The sequence below is a fragment of the Rhopalosiphum maidis genome, chromosome 1 (assembly GCF_003676215.2).
Source record: "Rhopalosiphum maidis isolate BTI-1 chromosome 1, ASM367621v3, whole genome shotgun sequence".
Taxonomy (NCBI): Eukaryota; Metazoa; Arthropoda; class Insecta; order Hemiptera; family Aphididae; genus Rhopalosiphum; species Rhopalosiphum maidis.
The window spans coordinates 87440260-87462982 of NC_040877.1; the positions used below are offsets into that span (position 1 = coordinate 87440260).

The window sequence follows — 22723 nt, forward strand, 5'->3', positions numbered from 1 at the left end:
AACAAGTGACAACGTTAAATTTAATTATTATATATACTTTGGATATATACCTTGCAGGTTTTGAATTTATTTTCACGTAAATAATAAAAACATATTATATCGTCTTCATTTAGTAAAATAATATTATTTTTATATAAAAATAACCCATGTCTCTGTATTATTACGCCGACGTTATAATAACATGTTTTTTTTTTTATTGACATAAAAGTAAGCCATTTTTCAATAATGTAATTTGAAAATAGAATACAATAATGGTACAACTACTACAGTCGTTGTAACGACTATGATAATAATATATTATATTTATACATTTGTAAATTTACATTTTTGCAATATTTATTTCCGTTGATATCGCCGGTTTTATTATTCGGATATATATATATATATATATGAAAACTGTTATTGTAACTGTAATAATTATGATAAGACATGTATTCTAATAAAATATCACTTTTTAATTTAATATCGGTGGTTGTTGGACGTTTGGGAATTAAGGGTCATAAACTGTCCAATTCGTTATATAAAACCTTCTCATTTATCTTATTTTCTCTTTCCACATTTATTTCCCTAGAGTTGTTTTATATAATTAAATTCATACAGACTTGCAATGAAACTCTAAATAGAAAATTAACTATTTAATTATTTATATTAATACACATAAAATATAAAAAAAAATCTATGAATATATTAATTTAATTGATTATTTTTCATATTTTAATCGTATATCAGATAAATACATAATTATATTAGTAAAACTAAAAAGTTATAAAAACAAAATGAATTGTATTTTTATAAATTTGTACATAAAATGTACGATCTTAATATTTGTCGACTTGAAAATAAATAAAATTAGTGTATTTGTTTATCCTCTTTCTAGTTATTTAAGCGATTTTGAATTCTTCGCTTACTTTCCTGGTAAAAGTTATAAATTGTATTTAATCGTTGACCACAAAAATTCGTTATAAGTATGCATTTGAATATAATTAACAGTATACTAATTTTATTGATGGATATACGACACGTAATGTATGTTAAGCTTTACGTACAATTTAAATATATTATATAATTTAAAATTGAATATTGATGTGATTTAATACTTTAGGATAGTTACTAAAAAAATATAAATAATAATAATACTAATAATAATAAAATATACATTATAATCAAAGCTACCTGGAAAACTGTGTAATATTTTTAGATTTTAGGAGAGTCGATGAATGTATTGGTTTTATTAGTACCTACCTATTATAATTATTTTATATTACACCGTACGTCATGGTAGATTATAATCTTTTTATTATTTTACACCATTAAAAATATCATGAAAAAAATTATTTACGTTGGAGCTACTTATTAACCGAAAATTGTTTATTATATAACTATTGTGGATCACCTGCAGTTTACCGTCGTAATTTTAACAAATTCTTCATGTAATGGTGGAGTGGTGGACTGACAGCGCCGCGAAGACGATTCAGATATGATTCGCGACCCCCTACTGCAATAGTGTCTTCGCCGCCGTTGAACATCGAATTGGGGGGGGGGGGGTGGATGTGGGACACGGAAAGGATAAGAAGGATCGTCGGGTGTTCGGAATGATATAACAATAATGCTCCGAGTGTTGCTCATAATATTATTATACACACACGGTTGGTTGACTCTGCGAAGTTTCAAGACACGTGTTGATCGTTATTTTATTTGTTTATTTTATTTTGTTTTTTATTAATAAAAACATAATATTACTATTATGTCACCAGCCAGTCACATACCTTTAGGGACGGTTTTTTTCGCGGACCGCTCGTGCTCGGAAAACCTTCTCTCCCGTCGACGAACGCGCTTCTAATAATAATATTTATAAAACGTCATATTTATTTGATCTTTTATCGCGTATTGCACCGCCCGCGGGCAATCCGCCGGTCAACCGCCGTGCCGCGATGAGAAACCGTTGTGTTTGCTGTATTTCGAGCATTATTGTCACGCACACGACGTTTTTATGGTAAACAATATAATTTGGCACCGGGTTAGAATAATTAAAAAAATAATAATAATATAATAATAATAATACATTAATATTATTATATACGCTTGTTTGAGCGTTTCTTGAGTTCGTTTAATATAAAAGACGGCGAGCTAAATGCCCGCACTCTTGCAGTGACGTTTAATTATAAATTTATGTTTTCCGTCCGTTTGAAGGCAATGTCACGGGAATGACTGATAATTTAGTAGGATTGTTTGGGTTCGTTTTGAATTAAACATCTTATGAAATTCTAGAAATAAATCATTATAAGCTGAGCAGTGATTTGTCAAAAATAAAATTGATAAATCTATTGCACGAGTATTTTATACTATACATATAATATACTTATTATATAGTTTTTTCTTCTACATTTTAAATATTCTCATCGACATTTTTGAGACGTTTATGATAATTAATAATATTATTAACTAAATTAACTTTTCATAGCATTATCAACCGAGTTGACACTTCAATATAATTAATTATTTATTTCATCGTAATTGAAAAAATATATATACCAACTATCTTCTGTCCCAGTAAATGGTACAAACATAATGTCTCGGATGTTCATTATCATATTTATAAGTTTATAACCATCGCAATTTTAATTCTAAAAAATATATTGGTAACTGTTTTTAATATCTTGGAATCTATTTTACCATTTATATTTTATGTTTTTTGTTACTCGAATAGTTATATATTATTTTTACTTCAGTAAACTCCTCGTTTTTTCTTTTGCTCAAAATATCTTTAAAAAAAAATAATATATATCGTATGTCTCTTGTACTCCTGATTTATTTTAATTGTTTTGTATTTTCTCCGAATATATTAGGTTATATACTTTTATTATTGAAAACATAGATTTTAATCGGTAGACAGTATGGTTCTTTAGAATACTATTAATATACAAACTAATGCAATTAAAATTTGTAAGTATACAATTTTTATTATTCGAAATCGGAATATACAATTTGTATTCAGTATTTATTTACGGGTATATAATGAATTATATTATTATATAGTTAAAATTCACAAAATAATTTAAAAATTATTTATATTTCAATAAAACAAAATTAATGTATGTAAATGAAAATAATAACTAACACTTAAAATTACTTTGAAATTGGGTAAAAATTAGCAACAATTTGAAATTTATCCTTTTAAGTTATTTACAGTTGCATACACGAAAATCAAAATCACATAAGATGCTATAAAAAAATAAAAGCTTTTTAAAATAAAATGAAAACATGTCTAAATTCAGTCAGTAATATAAGCAAATCGAAATTCGATTACCAGCCAGTGAATAACTGCTGAGTTCTGCCAAATATCTGATGATATTTGCTGACAAAATCACAGCCACAATGCGATTATTTTCAAGGATAAACGATGATGATATTGTCTTTCAAATATTCAAATATAGAGTAGGTATTGAGTTTGTAGATATTTATGAAAAATTCTAATCGTAATAATTAAATTATCATTATTATACTAAAACGTCTTGAATACACTACTGTTATGAACATTGGGAAGAATAAAAATAGTTTACCATAAAATAAATTACGTTCCGCAGTTCTGGCGTACTTGATTTCTGATACCTAAAAAAATGTGTGGTTAGAACAAAGTTAAAAATTATAACTATCCAGCACATATAATTCACTATTATTTGACAAGACATTAACATTTAATATATTAAATTTAAAACAGAAAATAAAGTTTAAAAAATATACAATTATTTTCATATTTATTTTAAAGTGTAATATTATATTATAAAGAATATCCAAATTTTGAATTATACATTTAATTTTAGGTAGATTGTCATCGTAGTAATTAATTAAATGTTTTAATATCAAAGATTTGGGTTAGGTTAGGCTGCCATAATAATATAACTCTTATTATATTTCGTTCAAACCAAAATAATTAATTAATTATTCCGTGTTTTTTTTTTACATTTACTTAAAATATTACAGAATAAATAAGCTATTTTATCATATAATAACAATTGTAACTATTGCTTTTGATAGAAATTGAATATAATATTTTTGCCATTTAATTTGCAGTCAATATAAACTTCAGTTAATTTTAAATTCAAAGTGGACTAAAAATGTAATTATAGTGTTACAATTATTTGCATTTCCCGGAAAATATTTTCCAGTACAATCAAATTGATCAAAGAATTTTAAAAGGTACTCATACGGATTGAAAATTTGATGCTCATAATTAACTCTACAAAACAGCAATTTTTATAACACAATATATGTTATAAAATATTTCAAAAGCATAAAACAATTATTAAACAATAAGCAATTAATATAATATGTTTTAAAACAAGCTTTGATAAACTTTGAGGACCTCCACAAAATCAAGCTATAAGTTATAAAACTACATAATAGTAATTATACGGCCAACTCCATAATAGTATTTTTTTTTTTTAATTTATAAATCACAATTTGGGCTTAAATCTTTATAAAATCAACTTTTATTACGAAAGACCATAAATAGTAATTGTTTTTTAACAAGATCAGTGCACATGGTATATATATATATATATATATATAATATATAGTATAAGTTAATGTCGTTTAATACAATATGAAACATTTTATATGGTCATGCAAAAGTCCATATACTTTCATTATGTCACCCTCGTTTTATCACTTTGTTTAAATCTTAATTTGCTTATTATCATGTATTATATTTAATACAATATATTTTACCATAAATAGTCAAATATATTTAAAGAATAATATTTATTTATAATTATACATTTATAATAACAATTATTAATTACCTTATCATATCATTTATAATATATTGTTATAAATATAGGTAATTATTACTAAAACAATTTTTAGTTTTAAAAACAAATATCACAAGGGTGGTTGTATTTTTATATAGCTGTATTGACCATAATGTACATTATACTATTATATAAATTGCAAGTACAATTATGTTTTATGTAATTTTATAGATTTCTTCCGTATATTACTCAAGTCTGTTAAATAACTGCGTATTCTTCTAGAACACTTGAGTCAGTTGTGGGCTATTTTCCAAACAACCATGTGATTTTCCCGTGCAAATATTGTGCAAAAATGTTTAAAATACCTCACGTTTTCTGATCATTTTCACTTACTTTTATCGACAAACAAAGAGGTAGCAACATCGAAATATAAAGGAGTCTCTCCTATAAGGCCATTGTGTAGAGCATACGCGTTTTGAATACGAAATCCGATTGGCAAAAGTCCGCTGTACGGACGAAAGATGGACAAAGTAATTTTTGAACCCAATAACACAACTGTCGAACAACATAAAATGTATACCTATATAAAATAAGCTTGTATTTTTTTAGAATCATATTTTTATTTTTAAATTGTCTAAGTTAGAACATATATTTTGTTACGTTTTTTTTTAAAAAAAAAGTACACATTTTGATTTAAGTATTTACACTACAACAGTACAACAATTTTAGTTTAGAATAAAATTGTTTGTAATTTCGGGTCGCTAGTTTTTTAACCATTGGTATTTATAAGTCCTTATTTAGATAGTGTATTGTTGATTATATATACCAAGGGTCACATCCAGTTATTCGCCTAAGATTTATATGATATGTATCGTAAAAACTGCCAATTATAGTTAAATTATGAATTTCATCTATTATTTTTTATTTTATTCAACATAATGACCAATATTTGTTTTGGAACCAGTTGGTTAAATTTTAACATTCGCGTTATTAGGGAAGAGTAAGTGTGAAAAAATAAATTCACACTGAATTCTGTATTATGGGATAGCCGGTAATGCGTTTAAACTGACGATAACAACACTACCCCTCTAGTGCGAATTCCATGACACCCCATTTTAGACTGTTTACGTATTATATATTATTATTATTATTTTTGAATCAACAGTAAAATAAAATCGCATTGGTTTTATATTATTATATAATTTAACAGTCGGTACACATCCTACGCCATTGTTTCATTTGTCGTCATGCGTATAGCACACACGTGAAATGTAAATGTATTACGTATACATTTTCAATTGTTATTTATGTTTTGTTTCATTTTATATGACTAAATTGATGGCCAAAAACTGAATATAAAAAAATCGAATTTACAAAATGTTTTTCCGCATTCTCGAAACACAAGTGTCCGTATAAATTACAAAATCGATTTTGATGGTTTTTTTTTTAATTACACGTGATTTTTTTTTTTTTTATGGTAAAAATCACCTTTTTAACTTTTACAGTGTGTACTTTATATTTGTATATACCTATTACCATTAAAATATGGTAATTATACGATTTATCCGTAAGATCGGATGTTAAATACTTTTAATGCTATTAGCATTTAATATTGTGTGAAGTCGTTTTTTTTTATTTTTTCGAGCTTCAATAATAATATAATAATGTAGATACTAAGAGTTCGTATTTTCGAATAGGTTTAAACTATTGAGTAGATACCACTAGTTGTTTGTGATACGCTGACACATTTATCACAACTGCTTACCTAAGAAGGTAATCTAATTAATTTTGTATATTAACATTGTGTGCGTAGTATATCTATGCACAAGCTGTTGAGTATTTTATGTATAACTAATTATACATTTTAAATTGCATTAATAGTTATAATATTTGATTTATGCCAAGCAAAATACTTAACATTGTATTTTCCACTTGCATAGTTGCATGCAATACGAATGTGACACCCCCCTTACCCCACCACCAACCAAAAGTTATATAAATTAATGCAATTTATGATTTAATTTTAATTAATATTAGCAATTATTTTCACGACTATATAGTAAAATACTGTTATTTGTATTAAATACAATTTATCTTCTAAAAGTACACTACACGACTTGTATGATTCATTGCTGAATACTATTTCAATTGATATCAATAGGCACGTACATTCGATAAATAAATTATTGCCAACAATTACATTACTCGTACAGTGCAGTATTGTAATTAGTGTACTAATGTACCAGAACTCTAATAATTGTTTTTCGTAACTAGGTGTTGTATTATACCATGCCTAATAACCTTTGTCAATTATTAAATTTGAAACCGGAAGAAAAACGATAATAACACCTATCGTAATATGATGGGAGAAAAACACCATAATACAGTTTTAAATAACAATTAATACTGTTTTTTCATATTTTTACAATTTTGACTTTTACTTTGTCAAAAACACTTAACGAGAAACACTACAATACACACGACCAACTACTATCGGAGTGACGAACGCGAATGAGACTATGGTCAGCGTCACAACCCGTTCAATTAGAGCCAAAACGATCGGACATTATAAGTTAACTGAAATTCACAATAGCGCATATATTAAATTTAGTGGAACTTCAATAAGTCAAAATTTAAGGGAAATGCAATTTTTTCAAATTATTAAGGTTTTTGAGTTCCAAGGTTTTAGAAAAAAAATCTGACTTAAAAAGTTTTTAAAATGTATGTATGTATTAAATTTTTTTAAAAGTATTATATACAATGTAAAAAAATTGATTTAATAGGTTATTTAATAAATAATAAATAATTATTATCGGAACGGACAAGCCGTTTAGACAAATGTTTATAAAGCTATTCGTCATTATTCTTCTATAATTTTTTTTTTTCGAGTAATCGAGATTTTCGCAAGGGAACAGAATTTTTTTCGACTTATTAAGAGTTTCGACTTTTCGAGGTTCTACTGTATCATTCATATAAATCTTTAAAAACGACCGTTGAGTTCGCAACGGCTTATTAACTGATAAATAAATGTTTTTAGGAAGACACATTTCTTTTCGAATGTGCAACACACTGGAAGGTTAAAAAAGATATATCCTTCGAAACAGTTGTCGTATCATGTCGTATTCGTAACACTGTCGTCGTGCGTAAGCTGTACGGTGCGAGGCACAGGACGAATATTTTGTGTAACGTTCTTCCGTGATTCAAATATTCAATTCACGCGTGTTTGGTATTTTATTATAACCGATTATGCATTTGACTATATAATCGTTATAATCCATAGTTGTAGGTAATTCAATACCCACTCGTCGGCGACAGCGGGCGCTTTAAATGTTTTACAGTACGCGCCTTCGGAACGCTCGAAAAGTGTGAAGTAAAGAGGACGGCGTGTATTGACGTACGTTTTTGTGATTTAAACAATTTTGTTCGCATAGTCAATGTGGTTGCCTAATATTTTTGGTATTCAACTCTTGACGTGTTCACCGTAAAAAGCTATTAGCCATTATATTACGATTGATAAGTCGATTTCGAACAAATTAATCATAGTGAAATATTATATTATTATAATGTCAAATGTCGTTTCGCGTATTTATTTAATTAAAAATAAATAACAACGAAGTAGGTAATGAAAAAGAAAAAAAAAACAATTTATTGTTATTTTACAGACGCTGCATAATAATAAGCTAAATGTTTTCGTGTAAATGTTGTATACGTTTTTAGCAACACAATACACCACTCTAATAAACATTAAACATTAAAATAATGTAGAAACGTACGCGTTTAAGCGTTAATTCATATTTTTGAGTGTAAGGGGTGCATTACTGAAAAGTATTAAGAAATGCGGACCATTTTAATGTTCCCATTTCAAACGCAGTTACTCATATATATATATACACGTTTTAATTCATCTACATATTTATGCTAAGAATTGTGCGTGTTGGTAAAAAACAAGTGACAAGAAAAAAAATTATTTATTTACTGCAAAAGCTCATCAAAATTGAATAAACAATTTCATATTAATAAATATGAAAACAGAAATAAAATAGGTAATAAAAAATATTACTATAGTAGGGTGGTTTTTATGGTTCATTATATTATATTTTACTAAGTGGGCCTATATAGTACGTACGCTATTAAATGTGTATTATTTGTATTTGTGCGTTTATAAAGTTGAAAAGTAAACGGTAAGCGGTACTTTCGGTAACAAATTTACAATGAAAAGTCGTAGCCAATTCAAATGTCTATTTAAAATATACTTAGTTACGGCTTAAAATTATTAGTTAGCAACAGTTGAATTCATGATATTATCATTTTACATATATTATAAAATGATAGGTATAATAAAATAAAGTAACATGCTATAAACAGATAATGTTCAAGATGATGCGAAAAAATATTGGGAAAATAAAAAATACTCTATATTGACATTATATCTTCATAATGACATTACTGGTCATGTTAGTATTAAAAGTAGGTACAATTACAACAGCTAATGAGTCTTATGAAGTTAAAAATGTTTGTTCACTTTTGCAAAAGACGTAAAATCGTGGTAAATTTTTATAGTTCTGTGGGCAATATAAGGTGAATAAAATAAAATAATATTTAATATATTTTTATTATTGAAATTCACTGTAATAGGCGAATTCCTTTGTTTGTAGTAGATTATAGAATCAATGGCAACTGGACCAATTTTTACGAAAGTTTCAGAGATTTAATTTGGATATATCAGAAAAATTTAGACAGCAGTTTTAACTACGATCGAAAAATATACTATAGCAATATTAAATCTGTTACTAGTAGATTTCCAATCTCCGTATAATTAGTTCGCGATTCTATATATATATACCGATGTCAATTTGTACGTGAACTGAGGCACTACAACAAAGATGCACGAATACGTATAATGCAGTGTCTTATATATTTTGTATGTTTTTCCAAAATTTTATTTATACGTATTAAAATAGAATACATTTATTTATATTTATATAAATTATCAAAATAGAACTAAACTAAATAACAATGTTATAATTGTTGTAGTTACAAAGTTATGAAATCCAATAGTATTTTACAAAACACATACAAACAAGATAAAGTTTATATTATTTCTTAAAACTGTAATTATCATACATTATTGTATCTAAGCACCATAATTACCAATGCTGAAAATCATGTATTTTGTTTTAATCTAAACATAATAAAATAACATTTAGTTTAAATGAGTTCCTTAAATCACAAACTCATAATATACTTATATTTTAAAGCATATAATTTTATTGGCATTTAGCTTTCATCTACCAAAAAATTAATAGCTTTTATAAAATACACAACGACCTGGAATTGAATTAAAGCAGTGATTTATCATTTAATTCGACGTGCCCGTACTCAAAGCCTAATTTACAGCAGAGTGACAACTTATTTTCCATTTCGATTACTGCAAAATAATCACGTTCTACTTAAAATCTAAAAAAAAAATATAATATTATCACTTAAGTGACTGCAATATTATTGTTTTATGTGACTAATATATGTCTATTTGTTTTTTTTTTTTTTGTATTAAAGGTGGGCTGGTTAAAAGCAGAAGACCAAACCATATTAAGTTTACACGAACGTGTAGTTACGGAAAACCGGAGGATAGACATAGATGTGGATAACAACACATATTGGAGACTCAAAATTCGGCAACTGCAAATATCCGACAAAGGATGTTATATGTGTCAAATTAACACGAATGTCATGAAGAAACAAATTGGTTGTGTTGACGTAAAAAGTAATTGTTGATGATGGTTTATCTTTTATGTTTATATCACAACTTGAATAATTAATAATTTAAAACAATTAAAAATAACTCATTAATCATTTTTAAACTGTCAAAAATAAAAACAAATGTAGTAACAATAATGTACCTCTATATGGTGGCCGGTAGTTATTATTATATGGATATAGAATTCGAATCTATGTTGTAGTATATTATGAGTATACATATAGAAACTATTATATGATATTATTTTAGACGTTTAATTTTGATTTTTCAACTCCTTAATCGTATTGCAATATAATATTATATTTTAGTTAGTTCTGAGTATTTTTTGTTTGAAAATAATATGCGATTACTTTACTTGCAACTATTTTTATTAAACAAAATTTTTGTATTTTTCTTGTATAATTTATATTTATGCCTCGGTTAGGTAATTTATGTTAAATTAGTGAGGTGTAGATGATGTTATATAATATTTGCTAAGGCAAATATTTCAACTATTTAATTATATATATATATACAAATTGTGATGCTACTCCCAAAAATATATTCAAGTAATGTTTATAATATTAACTGTACAATATTTTCCGGCGGAAATACACATTGAATTTTAATGTTATTAGTTTTTTTTCTAGGATATTGGTTTAATCATTTATTAGTTTTAATTATCGTTACGTTGGTCATTTTGCGTCGGCCAACACTCCTATTGATTACAATTTTCGGGAAAAAAAAAAATTCCAAACACAACGTTTAATTATTTATTACTGCAGTTGTTGAAACCATAAAAGCTTTCCAGTTATTGCGGTGTATGACAAAATTCGAGTGAGTTTATTTCGGTCTACGATTTATTTCAAATTTTGCCAATTGTCATATTATTAATGTCCCTATTGTTAAACGGAGTTTAAAATATCATCGCCGTGGAGTTACTGCGCGTTCCGTTGTTCACACGAAACTGATGTCAACGATCATTGGTGCACAGGCGCGGGTATAATATACACACATAGTATAAAATATGATGTTATATTATTAGTTACAAAATAAATAAATAAATATAAATAATGGTGTTGTAAAAATGATAAAACGATTATAGCTTCGACTAAATAGTGCTCATAAGACATTTATTTATTTTTAATATAATAAAATTAAAAATATAATTATCTCGCCAGTATTTGAATGCTCGCGCATAAAAAAATAATGCAATTATATTTTATGAATTATTTTGGATAACGTAAGGATGTTGCTGTTATTAGAAACTGTTAAAAAAATAAATAAATTGTATTTTTTAATATAACATTAAATTTAAATTAAAGCTCTTAAAAAAAATAAATCAAATTGTACAAATTATATAACGAAAACTCCTTTACGGTACTGTTGGAATCGGTGTGACAGAATACACGATGCGGTCAACTGTTGTGGCAACAGACATTTATACGGCAGCGACCGCTGCTCTACCTTTTCACTCATTTGTTACACTCTCTCGCAGACTTTGGTTGTAAACCATTTACCGAACGACAATAATGACAATTAATTTCGTTAAACTGTATATGTATCAACATTAATATCTTAGTTGACCTAAACATTTTCAGAATTTCGTATTATTAACACCGTACTTACGAGTTAAGATGATAATATTTCAGTGACCGGGTGAAACCTTCAGTGAAATTATTTTATTTTAAACAATATTCTTAACTTTTATTAAAGTATTAAAGACGTAATTCTTTTTTTTTTACGATGCAAATCATATTTTTTATTTATTAAACCGTACGATAGATTTGAGGAAAATCTAATAAAAACAATCGTATTTTCTGTTTGATCAATTGGCTATTGTATGCAACAATTATTCTCAACAGCCATCTCCATTACAGGACTGAATGTGAAATGCCAAACTATAAAAATTTACGGTTTCTTAGTAAAACGTTAACAAAACAACCTGCACTTTTTCTTTTATTTAATATTCATAATATTATAACTACACCATGAACACGTGTTCAGTATACTGGCGGCGGGAACATAATACAAAACTCCACGGGGCCATAACTGAAACAACAGTTATTTTTCCAAAGTTAGTTTTATTTTTACACCAGGTTTTGGTGAAGTTTTGGTCTCGGTTTTATTCTTGTGGCAAAAAGAAAAAGCTGTATGGCAATTATTGTCTGACAAATATTTTTACTTTCAAAGAGGTTTTTTGGCACGTACTCGAAACCCATTTCGACAAAATAACAGTCCAAGTTTACGTTTGACTTTTTTGTCATGTTTTTCATGCAAAATATTCAACGAGTTTTTTAAAATTTAATGAACTTTTTAAAGGCGGTGTTTATTAACACACTTAAAAGATTATTAAAATATTTTCAAGTATTTTTTGTAATAAGGCTACAGTATCTGACATCAATGATTTTTATAGATCTCTTATTTCAACTTTTATTATGGCAACAAGACGCATTTATATTATACAAACCATAAAAAAATAACCGCATTCAACATACAAGCAAGTTAGTTATGAGTAGGAAAATCACAATCATAATAAAAATTTATATTATAAAGTATATAATTGACTATATTATATATTATATTTCGGTCATGCATGTACAATTATAGTACATTTCTGACAAAATTGAGATTCTGAAAGGAGCGATGATTATATTATATTAATTTTACAATAATATACGTATTTTTTTTTGTTTGTCATATACTTTTACACCAAATATTTTAGTTGGCATAATACTCAATTTTTTATATTTCTGATTTTTTTTTCTGCAAATATCGATAAAACCGATTTTGCTGGATAAAAAAATATAAAAATATAATACAATATTCCTGATGATTCGTTATACCAGCCATTTCAAAATATTAAAAATAAATAATCTTATTTTCGTTGTATATTTATAATCATTTAAAATTGATATTTCATTTAAACTCGCCGTATTCACAAAATTGTATAAATTGTACGGTGTATAGTTCAAAGTTTATTTGTTTATGTGTAAAACTTGAATATCTGTACATATATTACGTTATATATGTAAAATCAAACTAGATCGAAAAATTATAATAATATATAGAGATTTATTGTCGTTTAGTTTTTATAAAATTAAAATGTTAGGTACAAAATATGCATACCATGGGTCGAAAGTGTCAATATTTTTTTGCGTACGGTGTTATGCTTAACCACGGGTCATGTAAACATATACTGGTGACCACCGCATACGGGGTACATAAGAAGTGGATAATCTGTTAAACTTAAATTATAGATGTTATTACGGTACAGAGTAAACATAAACGAAGAGCTTCCAGTTACTCGTTAGTTGCCAGAGTTTAAACACGGCATGTGTGCGCGGGGTTATTTAAATTTTCTGTTTACTGTACGTGATAAAACTAAAATTAACTGATATGGTTTTTCAGTCGAATATAAAGTTTGTTTTTGTGTGGTACCGGCGTCTTTGGTGACAGTGCTATAAATGTTGTATAGATCATCCTCCGCGCGGGTCTTTATAATAGCAGAAACATGAAACCCAAATGATTTATACGATATTGTTTAAAATATGTTGAGCCAATAATCACACGGAGTGTTGGTATTATATAGAACTGTATAATTAATAAGTTTGGGAAATCATAGAAAATGTAACATTATTTAATATTTAAAGTTAATTTAAATTAATCGGATTACACGCATACCGCACCCAATCATTATCTGTATGTAATGGTTTTTGATGATTTTAGTTTTATAGATTCGTAATGATCGATAACTCCGAAAGCGATTAAAAATAAAGTAATCAGTAAAAAAAAACCCCACAGTTTGTATACATAACGTACACGAATTGAATAATATTATTTAAATTATTATAAATTATTAATCTAATGTGATTGTAAATAATACAAATTTAACTTTGTATACATAACATTTTTAATGTATATAAATTTATTGTTAAACACGTATACTTGTCACACACATTGAACGTTAGGTATCTATTCTTAAAAATGTGATAAGGCTTAAAAGTTGATTGAATAATACAATAATATGAAGCTAATTAAACTAAAATCATTTGTAATTGGTAAATGTATGTAATGGACTAATACTATGAATTTTTTATAAATCTATATTTTGTTCCAGTAGTCAAGTTGTATTTTTTCAAGAATTCCGAATAAGTCACTATTTAATTTAATTTAAATGGTAATCAATTTTTTGTTGTTATTATTGTTTTTTTTTTCAAAATTTTTCGGATTTTTTTTCTAAACTCTGATGTACATATCTGCGTGAGTCATTAAAAGGCCACGTTTTTTCTGTTTGTTGAAAGTCTTAATACAATTACTTTGTTTATACGAAAAAATAATTGTTTCTTCTTTTGTATATTGTTGAGGATGTATAATACGTACAGTGCCGGCGCTAGGTATTTCGGGACCCTGGGCAAGGTATTAGCCATTAGGTACCCCAGAATACCCCTTTCTAATATTATACATGTGTGATGTGTAGTAAGTTAGGCTATAGAATAATACATTTATAGACTTACAATTCGTTAATTTAAATTTTAATTATGTAAAATATCAATAATGTGTCTCACGGTATTAAGATGATTAAAAACCGCGGGGCCCTTAACAAGAGCGTGGCCCTGGACATTTGTCCCATTTGTCCTCCCCTAGCGCCGGCACTGAATACGTAAGGCCTGCGCACAATTCTCCCGATCGGTCTTGCGGGGCAAACGTCGCGTCTCAACTTTAGCAGTCCGTCATCGAGACTAAAGAAATCGAAACGGATGCAGTAGTCGAAGGCGGGCTGTCGGGCGACGGCAAACCCGATAGTGTCGTGGTCAAGTACTCAAATATGTTTACCAATTACCAAGTTTAGCGATAAAGTCTGTTGGCTAGAACCGTATGGTACAATACGGAAATTTAATAAGAATCATTATTTTTTTTGTCGATTTTGAATTGAGTGCGTCCCTATTGTAAGTTGGTATGGAAATAAACTTGTTTTTAATACCGTCAGGCCTCGCGACAGAAGATCACCCGGACGACGAGTAGGGCGTTGTTTATTACAAGTCAGCGAGCACCCACGTTCGTCAATTCTAATTGGCCGAAATTATAGGGTTTTGCAGGATAAAAACTTCAATTTTAAAAAAATATTGATTATTTTGGATCTCAATTTTAGATCTGTTTTGTACTTAAAAAATATCAAATTTAAAAACTCCTATAACTTATTTTTATAATTGGCAAAACAAACTAAAAACTAAGAAAAACTGGAACTTTTACACAAATATCGATAAAATTTATTTTATTTTTTGATTTAACTTAAAAACGAGTATAGATATTTTAATTTTTTTTTAATGAGCATTTTACCATTTTCATTATACAAATTTATAATTCTCTTTTTTTTTAAATACAATATCTCATAAAATTAATTGTTATATTTATATAAAAATATTAAAAATACACAGAAACACTCATATTTATACCCCTTTTGAGTTAAAATTTTGTCGAAATCGCAAAAAGTTGCAAACTATTAGTAGTTTAAAATTTTTAAAATTTTCATTTTGTATTAAATTTTCAAAAATGTTGTACAAGATTCTTCAAAAGTATTTCAAACTGAAACCATATAATCTAAAATATGTTTAAAGATGATTACTATACGGATCTATTATTACTGTTTTACGGTATTTACAGAAATATGTTATTACATTTTGAGTTTTATAAATTGATATTATAATAATATTGTATAAATACATATTATTATAATAAATAAATATTAATCTTATATTATAAAAGCAATATTTTCGAAAAAAAATAAGTCAACTTACCGTAATATCAAAAATAAAATAAATTACTTAAATATCTATATAAAAAAAAAAAAACACATAATTTGTTGATATACCTAGACTGATAAACCGTTTCCACTTAGAATAATTTTTCGTCTACAATATTATAACATATTAGTTCAAATTTAATACATCTATGCTAGTGACTCACTCGACAAAATAACGGTACTCACTTAGCTATATTTTATTTTTAATGAGTTTATTTTTGTTTAAAAAGTTCCTCTTCATGTAGGTGTTTTATAATTTATTCTTGATTCTATCAATGCTTAATAATATACTACCCTAATTTAATATTAGTGAGTAAAATTATCTGTATATATCAGTTAAAATTTTTAAAGTATATAGAATTTTTATTAATTTATTTGTCATGAGTCTTAACATGGTAATTAAATAACTTTTTGGACCATATGATACAATTATAAATTTATAAACGTTAATATTTATAGGTTTTAATTTATTTAATGAAAGTTCCGCATTTATCAATTTTGATTTAAACACACATTAATTAATTTTTTGCATAATTGATGATGTCATAAACGCAAGATCGTAGACTTTCGCATAAAGTTAGTTTACTTTGGGTAAGATAGTTCTTCTGTCTGATTCAGAATTTGATACGCTTTTGTTACCATAGAATATGACTGTCCTTCTCTTCTTTATGGATTTTGCACTTATCCTAGTATCTATTTCACTCCTGGCCGAGACTATGTTTTAAAACTTTTTGTGAATACTTCCATATGTTTTCAAGTAATTCTAAATATTTGTAAACTTGCATATCTTTTTTTTTTACAATTTGAACTCTTATTTAATAACTAATATTTAATTATTATATTGTTACGTCAATGCGCAATTATAAAATTTATTTTTTGTTCATAGTTCCACCGGATATCAAAGACGAAGAAACCATATCTGACATCACTGTAAATGAATTTGAAAATGCTACGTTGGCTTGTAAGGCTAAAGGCAATCCACTACCGAAAATTACTTGGAAGCGAGAGGATGGTCATAAAATTACTATAAAAAACAAATCAAGAAAAACATTATTATGTGAGCAACTACGTAGTTATATAATTTTAATATAATATTGTTTTAAAACTGCTACTAAAATATTATAATGGGATCTTTATTTCAATGTTATTTATACGTTATTTTATTAACACCTTATGTATATATGTACGTATTAATTAGTACAATAAGTATATGCGATAATGTGTGATTACACACATATGGGTAACACGAGTCAAAAGCGATCCATTAGTTGTCACTGGTCTTGAGTTATTATTAATATAATTAAGACATCGAAGACAGTTAAAGGTGTACAGGTAAAATATAATAAAATATTATAATGACGTTACGTTCATAATATTATCATTATTATGATATGTAATTTTGTTATAATTTAATATTAATACTGCTAGTGTATGATATTATGTATAGCTAGGAATAAGGTCAAGTTGTAAAGAATAACATGTGTATTTTAATAATATTATGTAAACATAATATTATATTACTTGATGGTTTGAATAATTTTTTTATCGACGTCCGAGAAAAAAATTGTAATATAGAGAACATTTTGAGATTAGATGTGTAATTACCTCTCCCCTCACAACCATCACCATAAATTCACACTAGGCTGATCTGCTTTTGTCTTTGGTAAAGTGGGTTGAAATATAATCTCCACATTTGGTTTTGATATGACAGGAAATGATAATAGCGATTTGAAGTATGCCAATTATAGTTCGACTGTAAATTTTGACTTTATAATGGAACACTTAATTTTATATTATGTAGGTTTTATTTCCAATTTTATAATTGTATACAGTATGACAATATTTAAATTATCAAATGTAGGATTTTCAGAACTAAATAATATTATTTTAGTTATATTTTTCTACAAGTATGAATCAGCCATCGGCCTTTTTAAATCGATTCTTGTTAATACAAAATTAAATTAGCTTAGACCCGAAGAAGAAAATATTTTATAATAAATGTATCATGTATATAATTATGCCTGTAATTATTTGCAAATATTACAGCACAGTAATAGTGACATATGTATACATATGTACATATGTATCGTTATTTATATTATAAATCAAATATTTAACTAATTTTATATACAATTGTTAATAAAATACATTAATATTCATTACTTAAATTTCTAAATAATTAATAGATTATGTTTTTATTTATTTTTCAATGCATTTTTAAACTGACCTTAATGTCTAATACATTTTAATAACGTTTAATTATTTTTAGAACGTCTATATGGTATTTTCTGACCTATTTTACAGACAAATTTCCTGTAAATTAATTTGTGTTTAGAATACTTAGTATATGTTACGTTTTCAACTGAGAACGTATTTGAGGATAAATATAAATACGGAAATGAAATATATGTTATAATTAATGGTTTTTGAGTTATATTGTAAAGGTCAAGATAATTAAACTTGATGAGTTTTAATGTGTATAATTAGGTAGGATTAAACAGATTTATTTTGATTCCAAGTAAAGTATGTACTTTTAGTTGCATAATTGCCATTCACCAGTACGTGTGTAACTTTAATGTCACATACACTTAGGATAAAACGTATTTAAAATATTTAAATAATTGTTTTTAACCTACCTTCAAATAGAAATATTTATATATCATTTAAAATTTAAATATAGTGTTATAGAAAGCATTTAAACCTAACCTAACTTAACCTCGCGGGAAAATGATTGTTTTCGAGTCTCAAACACAAATAATTCCGTGAACTATGCACACCAAGTACACAAAATACTTTAATTCGGATTGCTTATTATATTTTGATATATATTTTTCACATTATAATCTTATATTAAAGTGTTATTTTAGAGAAAGGCGCACTTGTACATAACTATTAATTGAACTTGACGTTGAGTAGTATTCGACGATTTTATTACAGTTTTTTCAATAGTCGTTCAAAATAAAATATGTCAATAACGTTGTATTGTATATTTTTATCTAATAAGTATACATTATTGTTAACTGTGACATTTCTCTGACGGATGTACTGCTGTAAATCCACTTCAGTAAAAATATAAACTCGCGTGAGTTTTTATGGATGGAAATTAAAGCGTTATGTTATGTAGTAAACATAACATTATTACTCTCTTCCCGATCCGTTAATTTCGTTTTTCAGTCGGCGATTGGAATCCGATTTGTTCGCGTAACAAATACGTATATTTCTATAGCTCTAAAAATGCTTGCTGGATTACTTCGTATATTATTCGGCTAATACAGGGAAATACTGTTTATAATGGTTATCGCTTGAAAAACACGTTTTACCAGTACACGTTTATCAATAATTGACATCTCATCTCTTTAATTCTATATTTGGTCATAATATACAATACAACGTATTTTCGTGAATTTTTATGTCGGACAGAATCAGGAATAAATATTATAATTGGTATTATTATTTATATTTTCAGGAAAGAGAGTTTAGAGAGATTTCTATCTTTATGTTTGATTGACCGTTCGACACGCATAAAATGTGTTTCGTTATATTTTCATCATTATTAATTATTTAAATTAACTCACTACTATGTTTTTTTTTTTTTTGACCATTTCGTTATTTGCGTTACCCATTTGTCAAATACGTCGAACTTATATATCTTGTAACTACCAACGATTAATATTTATTTATACATTTTAAAGTGTTGAAGGTACAATGTTTTAGTATTATAATAATCATTATTTGAAATACCTAGTGATATTATATTGATTTCGTATGATGTTTATTATTTGTTGACCAGTGGATAGGGTACGTGGAGAACCGCTGTTGCTTAACAAAGTAGACCGCAGTCAGATGGGACATTATTTGTGCATAGCGTCCAACGATGTACCACCGGCTGTTAGCAAGAGGATCACGTTAAACGTTAACTGTGAGTATTCGGCATCCGGTCAACATCGAATCCCTTTTCAGAAAACCACAAAATCGTTATCAGAAAATTAATTAAATAATTTGAATACTGGATTACACGATATATCCGCTGTCCGGGGTTCAAACACACTTGGTGACATTTCATTAAACTGTTGTTGACCAAATGGTTATTTATACAATACGGTACTCAACTGCTTTGGAGCACTTTCCCCAATTGGCAATAACTGCGAATTTAATAATAAATATTATAATATATACAATATAATATGTAAACAAAGAGTGAATATTAACAGATAAACTACGAGTACAGTTATAGTAGTACAATGCCGTCGTATAACACACAGTTAATGTTAACGATGGACGTGGCCAACGGGAGTAATGTTCAATTTTCGATAGTTATCCAAATTAGTTTACTACAAACATTGTTGACCATTTTTTAATATTTAGAAATAAATTTTGTCCAGATGTATAAATATAAATTGATGTCCCTAGTTTTATTTTTTTAACATAAACACGTAAAGATGTTCAGATGAAATTATCTTATTCAGTTAGCGTTAATTTTATAAATGTTTTTATAATTGTATTCCTGTACAGGACGATTTATTAAAATTACGATACTTAATAATTAATAACGCTTGGTCGATAGTGTTGCAATTATCCAATTACATCAAAATAGATAATATACTGTTTGTAAAATGACAGGTGTTACTTGTTTTATATGAACTCTAAATAATGTGAATTATTTATGCAAATTAATGTGGGATCCACTCATTTTTAATAATAATTTAACGTAATATATTATGTTTGCATTAAATGTTGTACTGGATTGTTTGGATAATATAAACTAGTATTTTTTTCAGACCAATAAATATTTATTTTGTAATTTTTATAAATTTTGAACCACGTGTTTTGTTATCAAATTATAATATATTATACATAATATCAAAAAGGTAGTAAAATTGGTTGGGTTTTTTTTTTAATTGAAGAATAAAAAAAAAATATTTAATAATTTCGATAAACTTTCAGTTATAATTTATTGGAAAATGTCCGTGTTTAATAAGGGTATTGCAGATATTTCGATAAAAGAAGACTTACATTTATTCTAAATATTATATTTACCTTGAAAAATGATAAAATGATAAATATTTTAAATTCTGCTGTTAAATTAATGGATACTACTATGTTTGTATTTTTAATTTAAGTAAATTAAAATCTGATAGAAGAGTTTGTTTTGTGGTTTTTGGGTTATATTTGTTTTATAATAAACAAACATTAATTTTTAAAACAATTACATAAGAAAACATTTGGTTAACAATACTGAGTGATAAAACCAAATTTGCTTAATTTTTTTTTATATTTTAATACCTACTTTGTTACTGTACTCAGTTTTTATTCTTCCACTTAACAAAGCTATATATATATATAAGACAACATTGGGGGTACCTATTTAACTTGATTCACAATCGACGAATTGAGTTACAAGAAACTTTTAAAGCACTCATTTTCAAAGTAAAAATATTAATTATTATTATTGTGTATCTATTACAATTTTTAAATTTTTGTTTTGTTCAGTATTAAAAATAAAATGATAATTAAACGATTTATTTATATTCATTATAAATTCATGAAAATTTAATCAAATATATGCATTTTTTTTTAAGTTTGTTTAGTTCTACTTATTCAATATAATATAATGTATTTATTTATATTTTTTGTAAACATTTCAGTTTCTCCATTCGTCTGGGTGACGACTCAGATTGTGAGTGCACCACTAAATACACATGTACGATTGGAGTGCTTTGTAGAGTCGTTTCCAACTTCTGTCAATTACTGGACTAACGAAAAAGGAGCAATGATTCTTCAAGGGTAAATACTAAAATGCTAATTTATATATAATATATATTGAACTATTAACATTATACTTATTTAAAATTTTATTACTCTTAACAGTTTAAAAATGATGTTAATCCATAGTGGCTAAATAAATATAATACAATCACAGTTAAATATTCAGTTGTTTAATAAGTTGTAAAATTCCTTGCATAAATATCCGAAATTTTAATATTATTATTTTGATAATTTAAAATATAATTTTTTTTAATTGCAAGATGATCTAATTCACAATTATTGATTAAATATAATATCATGAATATTTTTTTATGATTAAATTATTTTAAGCGACAAATAATAAGTGCAACAATTATTTCTAAAAAATGAATAAATAAAAACCGCTTTATACATAATTTTTTAGCTTCGACGAATATAGTAAGTTAATATAATGTATCTCCGTGCGGAGTGTAGAAACCTAATATTAAAACGAATACTTCATTAACTTAATTAAAATGTGATAAATTTACCGTGTGTGGTACAAGTTTATATTAATTATAAAATCTATAATTTTAATTAAGGGGCTTTAAGCGTTTTATTATATTAGACATAACTTGACTATAAAAAAAGCTAAATGTGTTCATTTTTTCCTCGACTCTCAAGGTCTTATGTGCAAACATATAAGAA

At 26.4% G+C, this 22723-nt stretch overlaps 1 protein-coding gene across 3 annotated transcripts in view; it reads left to right on the forward strand.

Moving 5' to 3' along the window:
- Positions 1-22723, forward strand: part of LOC113557345 (lachesin-like) — a 187494-nt gene that overhangs the window by 130225 nt on the left and 34546 nt on the right. For all 3 annotated transcript variants that reach the window (XM_026962810.1, XM_026962809.1, XM_026962808.1), the window contains 4 exons: positions 10308-10515; positions 17178-17348; positions 20082-20210; positions 21937-22075. In XM_026962810.1, coding sequence (XP_026818611.1) covers positions 10308-10515; positions 17178-17348; positions 20082-20210; positions 21937-22075 — 647 coding nt within the window. The remainder of the gene's footprint in view (positions 1-10307; positions 10516-17177; positions 17349-20081; positions 20211-21936; positions 22076-22723) is intronic.